General features: G+C 43.7%; 1 protein-coding gene across 21 annotated transcripts in view; it reads left to right on the top strand.

Annotated features, from left to right (window-relative positions):
• The window catches only part of EPB41L1 (erythrocyte membrane protein band 4.1 like 1), a 231,146-nt gene that overhangs the window by 194,009 nt on the left and 23,773 nt on the right, over positions 1-13,364 (top strand). For 18 of the 21 annotated variants that reach the window (XM_061631572.1, XM_061631565.1, XM_061631571.1 and 15 more), the window contains 3 exons: positions 2,860-3,035; positions 6,542-6,729; positions 11,017-11,208. In XM_061631572.1, coding sequence (XP_061487556.1) covers positions 2,860-3,035; positions 6,542-6,729; positions 11,017-11,208 — 556 coding nt within the window. The remainder of the gene's footprint in view (positions 1-2,859; positions 3,036-6,541; positions 6,730-11,016; positions 11,209-13,364) is intronic. The other 3 variants (XM_061631580.1, XM_061631582.1, XM_061631583.1) reach the window with 1 other exon arrangement.

A 13,364-nucleotide genomic window follows, 5' to 3' on the forward strand; every position in this document is an offset into this window, starting at 1 on the left:
TTGCCTAAACAAAAATGATTTTAGCAGGTGATGAAAAGAGTACAATGAAGGTATCTGCCTAATGTTAATAGGCAGGGAGTTCCAAAGGGTAGGTACTGCCACACTAAAGGACTGATTTCTTATAAGAGCAGAACAAGTACTATGTGGCAGCCACAACATGGAAAGCACACCTTAAACTTGGCCTGGTATAAAATCAGCAACCAGTGCAGAATTCAGAGCAGAGGTGTTATGTATTGAGAGGGTCTCACTCATGTCACCAACTGTGCCACAGCATTCTGCACTAACTGCAGCTCCTGGGTCAGGTTGTGCTGCCTGGGGATTTCTGTGACCTTGGGTGACTGGCTGCCAGGATTTTTTTAGTTTTAGTTTTTTGTTAGGAATCCTGACTGGTTGTGGGGTGCTGAGTTTTCTGCGTTACTCATAGGAATCTTGTTGTGGTTGATACAGAATTGCATTTAAGAAATCATCACTGACTTTTGTTTTTCTTTTTCTATTTGCATTTCATTACCTTTAACCTCACTCCCTTATGTCCATAGAAGCAACAACAGTGTTTTCATGTGCTCGGCTCAACCACTTTAAACCCAATGATGTTGCACTTTGTTGATTGCATGACAGTTTGTTTCTTGCTCAATAGTGGTAAAAGAGAATTCACATACTGAATGGACCACTGCCCGGACTCGGTGGTAGGCTAAATAAGGGACAATAAACTGAGTCTGAATCCTAGCAAGACAGAGTTTGGATAATTAGTCATTTGCCTGCTTTAGATGGGGTCATACTCCCTCTGAAGAGCAGGTCTGTAGTCTGGGGGTGCTCCTTGATTCATCTTTGTTGCTTAGAGGCCCAGGTGACCTCAGTGGCTAGGAGTGCCTTTTACCAACTTTGGCTGCTAAGACAACTGCGGCCATTTCTGGACTGGGATAGCCTGACCACTGTTGTCCACGCACTGGTAACCTCCAGGCTGGATTACTGTAATGCGCTCTATGTGGGACTGCCCTTGAGGTTGATCTGGAAGTTGCAGCTGGTGCAAAATGCAGCAGCGAGACTGCTCACTGGGGCAGGGTATCGCCAACATGTCACCCCGCTGCTGAAAGAAATGCACTGGCTGCCCATTTGCTACAGGACCAAGTTCAAGGTTCTCGTTTTGGTGTATAAAGCCCTATACAGCTTGGGACCAGGATACCTGAAAGACCGTCTTATCCCTTATATACCCAGTGGATCACTGCGCTCTGCAGGTGAGGGCTTCCTGGACTGTAGCTTATCAGGAGGTCCATTCTGTACCAGGGGCCATCTCTGTTATCTTTTCAGCACCTGCTGAAGACCTTCCTCTTTCAACAAGCCTTTTAAGTTGAGACCTTATCCCAGTCTGTGTCTGTGTTGGTATTGCTTTTTAATATGTTTTTAAACCTTTTCTTTTTTTAATGATGTTTTTAAAGGTTTTTATTTAAAAAAATTTTTTTAAAAGATGTTTTGTTTTAATATATTTTAAAGTCTGTTTTTATGATGTTTTAAAGTGTTTTTAGTGCTTTTGTTTGCCGCCCTGGGCTCCTACTGGGAGGAAGGGTGGGATATAAATCAAATAATATATACATACATACATACTGGGCAGCGTGGCTGCAATTGTTGTTCCCAAATTGCTGCCTATGAAGATAGACCAAACCATGTGTGTTTTCTCTCTGTCAATTATTACTCACAGGAATTGGGTTGGCTGTCAAAGTGAGTTTATAGCAGCCCACAGGATAGACAGAAAAGGGTAGAGAATCTTCTTACTCTTACTCATTTCTCAGATCTCTTTCTGAAGTGAAGGGTCAAATCTGTATAGAAGTTTGGAACAGCCATGTTAAAAGATAGGGGCAGGGCATTCCAGGCAGGGGGTTGCCAACTCTGCTTGGATATGGATATTTTGCTGAGGATTCCTTTACCTTGCAAGCTTTACCTTTCAACAGCACAATCCAAACTATATCTACACAGTACTTGTACTTTCCTCCTGCAGCCATTGAAGGATGAAGGACCAAATCCAAAAGGACTGGTAAACTTGGAGTCTGGACACCCACCTTATATAGGATAAATGAATGACAAGTGACAGGGAGTGATATGTTACCCTGGGAATTTCCCATGCTTATCAGTCTGTCCATCTCCAAATTCACACGGAGATACGCAGATCCAATGCATTACAGTCAGCAGGAAAAAGCGATAAAAGGAACCAGAGCTGGAAAAGCCATATATGGAACTGAAGCCTTATTTCACAAGGATGATCCCTTTGTGGGGTTATGGAAGTGTCCCAAATTGCCTCCTTTTGTGTTTGCAAGTACCAAGAGAAGTTGGAAACTAGAATTGTTCTTTCCTGTTTAATTATGCATATGACAGTAAGTGAATGTTGCAAGCAGAGTTTCTGTGGGGTAGATTAATCAGGTGAGGAAGCACATAGTTTCAAATGAGTAGCAGGGGTCTAGGAAGCTGAGGTACTATAGTTCTAATGCCTTGAGATGTAAGAACCATTCTACACTTTACACAGAAGGACGTGGCAGTCTGATTGGCTAGGTTTCTAGACCAGGGATTCCCAATATGTGGTCCAGGGGTTGACAGTGGTCTGTGAGTTTCATTCAGGTGGACCACAGCATGTCCACATTAAACATTCATATTATTTTTAATTGTATTTTTATTACTTCTTTTATTTCTTATATTGTACAGTGGAGTTCACAGCACTGTGGGGTTAATTGCAAGCTGCTTCTGGTGAAACAAAATCAAATGCGCAACTTTTTCCTGCCTAATCTCCCATTGTATCAAATCTGGTATATTGCATCCTACTGCTGAATGGGATACTAATCTGTTGCACATTTTCCCTCCTCTTCCCCTCTGCAGGCTAGTGTCCCCGGAGCCTCCTCCAAAGGGCTTCCTAGTCATGGGCTCTAAGTTCCGCTACAGTGGGCGAACACAGGCTCAAACTCGACAGGCCAGCGCCCTGATCGATCGTCCTGCCCCCTACTTCGAGCGCTCCTCCAGCAAACGGTACACCATGTCTCGCAGCCTCGATGGAGGTATGCCCCAAATTGGGGAGGGGGAGGGAGATTGGTTCGCTGGTGGGCATGGGAAGGCTTTTGTTGAAAGGATGAGGCCATATTACAGGGGTGATGGGTGGTTGTAGGCTAGCACAGCAAGTTTATTATTTCTTGCTGTTGGGCTCAAGAGAAATAGGTGGATTGCCAGGCTGCCCACAATGGGAAAATGCAACACAAAGGGAGTAACAATGATATCAGTTCCCATTCAGGAGATTGTTCTTATCAGTGGCGCTCAAACAAGGGCAAAAATATTGGTGCCCACTGCTTTTAAGGAGAATTCTCTTTCAAATATTTGAAAACTTGCATTGTTAAAGCAGAAAAAAATGTTCATAGATATAGACACGGTATATACACGCATACAATGGGATAACATACAATTGTGGTAGTGATGCTGGATTTTTGCTTTTGTTGCACATCGCCTTGCTCTTACTTGCTCACAGGCAGATGACTCTTGGGGCAGTATTATGTTATTAACATAAGAAGAGCCCTGCTGGATCACACCAAAGGCCTATCTAGTCTAGTACCCTGTTCCGAAAGCAGCAGGGCTGGCATCAGGCAGGACTGAGCCTTGGGCATTAGCCTGACCCTGGCCTGTGGGATCATACTCCCCAACACCCCCTCCCAAGGCAGGTGGCATGGGGCTTAAATAGACCTGCCTGCCCCACCTACCTCTTGCATAAGTGTGCTATGTGCTCATGCCTGCCATCTCCAAAGATGGAGGGTGGGGGTGTCAACCCCTTAATTGCCATCTTGGGTGATGGTAGGCATGCATGCACAGTGTGCTAACATGCTGATGCGATGATACATGAGGTAGGTGTGGTGGATGGGTGGGTTTATTCAAGCCTACATCACCTGTATAGATAGAGTGTTGCCTGGGAGCTCTCACTCTGCAATCCACGGCAGTGTTGGGTCGCTGGGCACCGCAACCCAAAGCTGAGGCAGATTGCGGAGTGGGAGGGGCCAGGGCCCAACCAGCCACCTGCTGGTGCTGGGCTTATGCAGCGGTCAGCCAGATGCCTGTGGAAAACCCACAAGCAGGATGTGAGCCCAACAGTACCATTACCCACTTGTGTTTCCCAGCAACAGGTATTCATTGGCATACTGCCTGTGATAATGGAGGTTGTACACAGCCATCATTACTAGTAGTCATTGATGGCCTTATCCTTCATGATATCCTCCATGAGTTTGTCTAATCCCCTGTTAAATCCATCCAAGGTGGCGGCCATCAATATATTTTGTGGTAGTAAATTCCACAGTTTAACAGTGCACTAAGTGAAGAAGTATTTTGCCTGACCTGATCTTCCAAGATTCATCTTCATTGGATGACCCTGGGCTCTACTTATATGTGAGAGGGAGAAAAACTACTTTCTATCCAATATCTCTTACACTATACATAATACAGGTGGGCCCTGCTTATACGGCAGGTTCCTTTCCGGACTGCCGCCGTAAAGCGGAAATCGCCGTAAAGTGGAACCCATTGAGTATAATGGAGCATGTCACGCGAAAATGCCGCAAAATGCTGCAAAAGCACAAAACTGGCTTTAAAACAGGGAATTTCCCACCGCCGCATTAGTGGAACGCCGGAAAGCGAAGCTCCAGTAAGTGGGGCCCTACTGTATGGCTTACTAAGAAATGATTCTCTGACTCTTCTTATGCTGGCATATGTTCTTGAGGACAGCTGACATTAACAGCTTTTTCCCAGGCCACATAAAATAACTACTCCAAGATCCCCGTGACTGAAACTTACGAGTCACTGAGAATACTGATTAAATGATATTATCATGGGAAACCAACCAGTGTGCAAGAATTATATAGATAATAGACACATCACTTGAGAGGGTTAATACAGAACTGCTATTACATAAATTTCCCCATGGCGCTACTCACAAACACTGTTCTTTGGGGCAGGAAACCTTTTTCAGCCCAGCGGCCGTATTTCCTTCTGGGAAATCTTCGGGGGTCCACATGCCAGTGGTGGATGTGGACAGAGGCAAAAGTGGGTAGAGTAACGCATGTGAATTGTGTATGTTAGACTAGTTTCTACACATAGTTCACACACCCCTCTCTATCCTCCATCCAGACAATCAAGAGGCATTATAAGAGTTCAAGGACGCATTTCATCAGGGCCAGTAGGGTGTGTGTCTGAGAAGGGGGGAGAGTCCCTAGGACCAGAGAGAGAGACTTGGAGGGCCACATTCAGTCCCTGGGCCAGAGGTTCCCTGCTGTGAGCCTTTTTTAATGTTGGGATTCAGGAACTGTTCAGCTAAAGTACACTGTAGATTAAGAAGCTCCAGAATTAACAGATCTCACCCCCGTGCTCCAGTCTGACATGATTCCATTAGCAGTTTTAATGCACCTCAACTTGAGCAAGGTGCCATCTCCAACTTCTAGACAAGAGATGTTATTTGCCTTGAGTGGTTGGAGAGGTTCCTCTTCCTGTGTGACTAGGAATATTATGTTCCCTAAAGCAACCCAGCTTTGGTTCTTCGAGAATTGACAAACTGGGAAGCAGAAAGCAAGGGCAAAAAACAACCCCCCCCAAGCTCCTGCCCTAGAAATGGAAGGCTGTGCCAAAGAGAGTGGGGAGTGGGAGAGAAACTACAACAATTGAGTAACCTTGTTCATCACATTTATGCAATGCTGCATTGCCCCCTTCCACTACTGTAAACTGGGAAGCCAACTAGAAGTGGACAGGAGCTCCAGATTTTGTGGGGGGGGGCAGGCAGCAACATTCTTGGCAATATTTAAAGATCTGCTCTTGGATGAATTCAAGATGAGAATGCAAAAAGCAGTGCATTGGAAGAGCAGTTACTATTGTTACGTTTTACATGCTTCATAATAACTATAGCAAAGTGATCAACATGGGTCAAACAATTGTCCCTTTAATTTTAAGCAAAGGGATTTGTGCCTTGGTAATGCATTCCTACTATGTAGAAATATTATTTATTCATTTATTTATTAAATTTATATCCCACCCTTCCTCCTAGAAGGAGCCCAGGGCAGCATATATATTATATACTATAACAAGTCAGTGTGTGGAACCAGTGAGCTGACCAGAGATGTAGAATTCCTATATAGGAATAGGTCTGAAATATGGGAGAGTGGGTGATACACCTCTCTTCTGCCTTCCATATGTACCACCCTTGACTGGATGGCGCCTCTTTTGATGTAGCAAGGTTTCACATAAATGATTAAACTACATGAAAGTCAGTGTGCTAAGCAAGAGATGGTCAGGCCCAATGCAGCTGAGTAGTAATATTCTTGGGTTCTCAAGGACTTGATCCAAGGAGTCAAACAAAGATAAAATTTGAATCCCAGAGGCAGTTTTGTGGCAGTATGTATCATGAGCCTGTGGGGTGTTTTGCAAGGGAAAGTGTGGGTCTGCAGTTTTTTTGTAACTCTTGAGGTTACATTGGATGTAGTATTCATTGTATGTACAGTAGCCTGTAGGAAACAGTTGTGCTTTTCCTTTTGGCTGGTCTCAGTGGGACAAAATAGGGTTCCTCTGTCACTCTCCTGCACAGAATTCTCCCGCCCAGCTTCAGTCAGTGAGAATCACGATGGAGGAGCAGAATCAGACAAGAGAGATGAAGAGCGCAGGTATGGAGGAAGGACGCAGTCCGAGGCTGAGGATGAAGAGGTGACCACTCCAACAAAAATCAAGGAGCTAAAGGTACAAAATTAGCATCATGTTTTGGGGATCTGCACCTGGAGGGAGGTTTCTGCCCTATCTGCATCTGGTACCCAGTATCACAGTTTCCTCCTAGGTGATGCCTAAGATACTGTTGAAAGTGATGGTATTATCATTACTAGTTTCTACCACTACCACCCAATTTAAGGAGGACTCCTCCCTAGTCCTGTGTTGTGAAATAGTCCCTGTAAACTGTTTCTCAACAGCTAAGCTGAACCCTTTTCATGAGAATGTCAGCATATCATTTGGCCAGAAACTGTTAGAGCTCCCTTTGACATTCCTAAAAGTGTAACAGTGCTTCCATCGTTTGATTTCCATTAGTTCTGGGCCAGTGTTCTTTGGGGACAGTTGTCACTGAGATTGTAGCCCATTCTTGGGATGCATACAGTGGCCTCCTTTAATAACAGGAGGGGCCCATGTGAAAGCAATAATATTATGAGTGTAGCTTTTCAGCTAGTCAGAGATGGGGTTCCAATTCTGGCCATTTAAAACTGATCATTACTGGTTTCTCCTTGTCACCCAAATAAATAAACAAAGATGGAGTACGCCCAGAGGCAGATATTCTGGAAGTCACAGAGGCACTCCATCTATATCAGACAGGCTTCCTGTGACAAAATAGTTTCCCCATGCTTCTCCCCAAGGGGCATTTTGGGAAGAGCAGCTTTGCTCTTCATAACCAGAGCTCTTCATCCTCTGGAATATTGTTGCTCTAATATCTGGTTGGGGAACCTGTGGTCCTCCAGATGTACATGGTCTGGAACTCCCATCATCTAGACAATTGACATTGCTGGCTGGTGGGCGGGCAATGGCTTACTTGCATTCTAATATTAAGCCTCTCTTTGTAAATTTGGATATTCATCCCTATCTTATTTGGAACTATAGCTTTTGACAGCATCAAGACTAGGCAATATGTGCCCACATGCACGTAAGTGCTGAATCATCATTAATTATCATGACACACACGAACTTTGAGGTTGTATGTCCCAAGGTCCAGTCTCTTCTTCTGTTTTGCCCACTAAATTTGAATTAAGAGGTGGCCCTTATACAGTGATGAGCAAACTCCCCTTGGCTCAATTCAGAACTAGGCTTTCCAAACTGAACTATCCTGCTCTGCCTCATGAAGGGATGAAGCCTACTAGGCCTTCTTTGTCTCTAGTGAGCCCTCCCTGCCTTCATATTCCCCTTCACCAGAGTAACTTTGTTTGGGATGGAGGGTGGGGGAAGGATTGGGAAGGAGGGCTGGCTAGTGCCAATAGCCAACTCAGTTTTAAGCTTGAATTCTTGGAATTTAGGGCTTAGCTCATAATGTATGGCATGGGATTTAATGTTATTTTAAAAAATAATACCTCACCCTTCTTCCCCAAAGAATCACGTTCTGAACTTCCCTATTTCCCCAATCTTCATTAGTAAACTTTTATGATGCACGCCATCCCTGATTTCCTAGCTTACAGAGAAAAAAGGCTAAATCCCACAGAGCCCTTTCCAATGCTGTATTACTGATGATATTTTTCTTGGCTCCTGAGTTAAAACCTCAGAATAATGTGTGTTATATGAGTTCCCTTGATTGCCAGTTACTTCCCTCCTCCTTCTTTTTGCTACCAGCCGGAACAAGAAACCACCCCAAGGCACAAGCAGGAGGTATTTTCTTTCTGGAATGTCTTTTAATGCCTCATCAGTGCATCCTAGTGTTCATCCTCTTTTAAACATGCAAACAACATTGTATGTGCCCCTGTTTACTGGAATACAAGATGCACTTGCTCTGGGAGCATCTTTTATCCCACTAAGTAAGTCATTCTTCATCTTGTTCATGTGAGCAAGAAGCCCTCCTAGCAAGCAGTAGCTGGGACACTTCAGCTACTTGCTTCCTAGGAAATCATCATATTTTATCACCCAACTGACTCTTTCCTATGTTTTCTTGGTGTTCCATTGTCTCTGCTTCTTTTCATTTTCCGGCCCTGATGTCCTCAGGTAGGAAATACTTATTTAATACAGGTTTGACAAAAATTTACATTCCTGAGTCACAAGTCAGAACATCTGCATCATTGTGTCCATGTTGGGCTAGAACTGAAATTGAGGCTTCCGTTTAGTCACCAGCTAACCTGCCAACCAGTAGAAAGCAATGTCAGTTTTTCTTTGAACGATGAACTTGAGTGACAATTGGTAGGTGAATTAAGTCCTATGCCAAGCCAGACTGCTATAATATCTTTTACATGGCTTTGAACAAGAAGGTTCTTACTTGTTAGAAAACTTACTATTTGCAAATGAATCCTACTAAGCAGAGTTGTTCCTCAGCTTTCCCCCCCTCCAGAGCAGAACTGTAGGATGCCTGTTTAAATTTGCCTGAATCACAAGAGAGTTTTTGTCCATTTTAGCAGGTTTGAATTGGGCTCTAGAATCAAAACTGGAAAACAAACCACAGTCAGAATGAAATGCCACTGCATGCTAATATCATCATGCTAAAATTCTAGTTTGTCATTGTTTGTCATAAGACAGGCAAACCCTATCAGCCACTGGTTTATTGTCTGGCCACCCCCCAGGTTTCCCTCACCCCACCCAATTCTTTAAGCACCTGATCTTCAGCGCCGGCTATTATTGCTCTCACATTATTTCATTTTCCATTACTTCTGCATGCTCCATATTGCAACCCTTTATGGTCCTTATTTACAACCTAACTGGTACATGAATGGGGCAAGGGGCAAACTGATTCAGAGATGCTCACAGCTCTAATACTTCATTTCTCAACCTCTAGGGCAGCCATTCCCCAAATGTGTTCTGTAGCATACCTACATGCCTGTAGCAAGAGAACTGCTAGTCTGTCACAGAAGATAAATTAAAGGCTCCTTTTAAGTGCCCACTCACAGAAGAGGATGCCCACTGTATCATTGTTTGACTAGCTGTTCTGGCCTTGTCTCCTTAAGAGTAAGAAGAGCACTGCTGGTTCAGGCCAGTGACCCATCCAGTCCAGTATCCTGTTTTCACAACTGCCAACCAGATGCTGATGGGAAGCCCAAAAACAGGACCTGAGTACTCAGTCTCCACTGCAGACAAATCATTCTGTTGCATTTCTGCATTGGCCATGGTTGGATTATTCACTCTGTCCCAGTGTACCAATGGCAGAACTACCCACCCTCAAAAGTGACTCCCTGTTGCATTTCTACAGATGTTCACTTCCGTAGGAGTAAGTTCCATTGAAATCATTAGGACTTAATTCTGAATAGAAATGCATGGGATGGCATTAAACACAAATCACTGCGTTTGACTTCCTTCTTTGAATTTTGGAGTCACTCCCAGAACAGTGACTCGGACAGAAGCACAAGGAGTGTACTCCTTTGAGGGCAGGTAATTAGACACTCTTGCAGAAAACCTTCAGGGTGCATCCAATTTTAATTCTGAAAAACGTGTGCTTTGACTATACAAAGTTTGGGAAATGCTGCTCTAGGTTGAGGGGAGTTGGAGCTAATTACTGTTTTTGTGGCACCTCTATGGAACCTTGAAATGCGGAGGAAGCTTTTATCCTGAACAGAAGATTACAGGTGGGGAATAGGACCATTAAAGCTTAAATTCTTATTTGAGTTGGGAGCAAACTTTTAAGGTCTCCCTCTCTTTGAAACAGTTTGCGCAGACCAATGGGTGGAGCTTCACTTAACCACAGTAAAAGCTTTATAAAAGGGGATGACTTAGTCTTAATGCTGGTGCTGAACCCAACTTGATTACAAGCCAAACCCAGAGTCCTGTTGTCATCCTTTTGTTGCCATTTGAAATGGCCCATATCCGGCTTCTGATTCTCTTGATATTCTGAGAACACATGGTGGAAATTACCATACGAGATTGTAAACACTGGATAGGATCTGGCTGTCTCTCGGCTCCTTGAGCTGTCGGCTCTGGAAGGACTAGCATTCTAATAAAATGAAGAAGAAAAAGCTAGGCTAGTAGAAGCCAAGAAAGAGAATTCTGATTAGATTACTATAAAGTTTACTCAAAAAAGGGACTCAAAAGAGACCCTGGTGATTTTTCTTCAAGGAAAACAGGATCATGCCTGACTCAGTTCAGGGGCGAGGCCCGTCTTTCAGCCCTACCAGTCATCCTAAACTGTGGCTTAAAGTAAATTACATCTCCACTGCAGTGGAGATTTGACTTCCCAGAAAATATGGCTTCTAAAGCTCTAAACTCAGTGAAGCTTCCACCTCACAAAGCATCACTCATTGTCCCGCTCATGTTCCCTCCTCTAACCCTCACCTCAGTAGTTACCTTCCCCTCTCCCTCCAAAAGTTTTTAGACAAACCGGAAGATGTTTTGCTAAAGCACCAGGCCAGCATCAATGAGCTGAAGAGAACCCTGAAGGAACCTAACAGCAAACTCGTGCACAGAGACCGGGATAGGAGGCTGCCTTCCTCACCTGCTTCTTCCTCGCCCAAACATGAGGATGAGACACCAAAGGGAACCCCAGAAAAGGCCAATGAGGTTTGTTTTGCTGTTACCCTAATTTTGTGAAGGTTTTGTCTGTTGCATATCAAGGTTATGCAGCTGTGCCATTTATAATAAATAATAAATAATATTTACTTGCAGCACATTGGAGTTGGCCTGATCAAAGGTCATGTAGCATTATCTCTATTGTGTTCGAATTCTCCTCAGCCTCTACGGTTAGGACATTGTTCACCACTATGTGGCTTGACTGTTTATGTCATGTATGCTCTGCTTTCTGTTACTTTAAAATAGTGATTTCTTCAATTCCATGAAAAGATACAAGCAGTGTCTTAACAGTGAGATTCTCTTTTTCCCTATCACCTCCTGCTCTTTCTGCAAGGATCTGGTATATGGGAAGAGACCATAGCTCAGTTGACCTTGAGCATCATACACTGCATACAGAATGTCCCAGGTTCAACCCCTGGCCCTTTGGTTAGGAGGATCAGATAGCAGGTGATGGGAAAGGCCTCTGCCTTAGATCCTGGAGGTTACCACCATTCATAAGTGGATAACATTGGTCTAAATGTACTAATGTCTGACTTAGTATCCAGCGTCTTCCTATTTTCCTATTCTAGAATAGCTGCCACATTCTTGTTATACACAGAGAGAGAGAGAGAGAGAGAGAGAGAGAGAGAGAGAGAGAGAGAGAAACACACAATAGTGATCTGAAGGTTATGAAGGCTTTTCTAAGTGCAGAACCTAGATATGGCTACTCATATTGAACTAGATAATGTTGTGCATTCAAGGCCTTGTCAGGATCGCCAGTGTCACTGACTAAAGATTAACCCCATGTACTTGTCATTCTCAGGTGTGATCTTTTAATACAAGCATGACTAGGCTAACTACATTTCATTTCAGAGCCTACGTCTAGCAGCAACTCATTACTACTCTCCTTTCTGTATACCCAGGCGGAAAGGGAGCCCCCTAGAAATCCACAAATACTCAGGAATTTGATGACGTGACTCTGTGCATGCCCTCCTTGATATAGCAAGTGGCTTCAATTGGCAGCCTGTCTTATCTGTATTAGGTGAATTGTAGAAGACTCAGCACGCAGCATAAACTTGAGATTTGGCAATATAACTGAACAATCTGTAGGCAAGGCAAGAACTGTTGGACAAAATAAAGATTTAGTTGGGAGATGTAGTGTAGCAGGTGTATTGAAAGAAACCTAAAATAGCATTATATTGACTTTGGCATAGATGTTGAACGCTGCAAGTAAGTGCCATAGCTAAGGAACAAAACATATGTAGTCACATAGACTATATTACAACTAGTTGAAATGTTTCATCTGCTACATGGAAGCTGCTGGAGTTGCTTCTTTATGGCAGCAGCTCCATGCAGGGGGTTGAAATGTGTGAAAGCCATTTGTCATGTGAGTCATTCCAATCATATGGTTCCAGGATCATCCACGTAGTGAGTTGCTTTTTAATGTTCTAATATGACTCCCATATGCTCTGCTTTTTCAGAGGCTGATGCAACTTAGACAGAGTTGGCAGGGCCCTTGGAGGAACTTAGCAGGAAGTGTTCACACAGCAGTCAGTGAAGAGTTGTAGAAGTCTCATCTCTTATCAAGTGGTGTTGCATTATACCCCACATGAAGGGAATGCTCTCCAGATTATCTTTACATAAATTCTAAATGAGGGGTGGGCAACCTTTTTCTGTTAAGGGCTGCATTCTTTCTGGGGCAATCTCTCAGGATCCCCATGCTGCCAGAGGGCAAAGTCAGTTGATGGTGGGTGAGGCCGGAGGCAAAAGTATGCTGGATTGATTAAGAATGAAGACTTCCTTGTATCTATTTTCAGTGTGTCTTGCTTAGATTAGAATTCCAAATGCTATTCAGATCTATTCAGAACTCAGGGTCATAGGATTTGACACTTGATTCTTACTCTCAAATAGGTATACAAAGTTGGGAGGTATTAGTACAATGAACCAACAGAGCAAGTTGTTCTCAGACAACTAAGGAAAACAAATCATTTCCTTCAAGCCGTACAACCAGAACTAAAAGGTTTTTGTTTTAATCTGTGTGTGTGTGTGTGTGTGTGTGTGTGTGTGAGAGAGAGAGAGAGAGAGAGAGAGAGAGTGAGTGAGTGAGAGTGAGAGAGAATACTGCCCCTTCCAATTGTTCTGGAGAAGGAGAAAGTACTTTTAAAAGC

The sequence above is a fragment of the Rhineura floridana genome, chromosome 6 (assembly GCF_030035675.1).
Source record: "Rhineura floridana isolate rRhiFlo1 chromosome 6, rRhiFlo1.hap2, whole genome shotgun sequence".
Classification (NCBI taxonomy): Eukaryota; Metazoa; Chordata; class Lepidosauria; order Squamata; family Rhineuridae; genus Rhineura; species Rhineura floridana.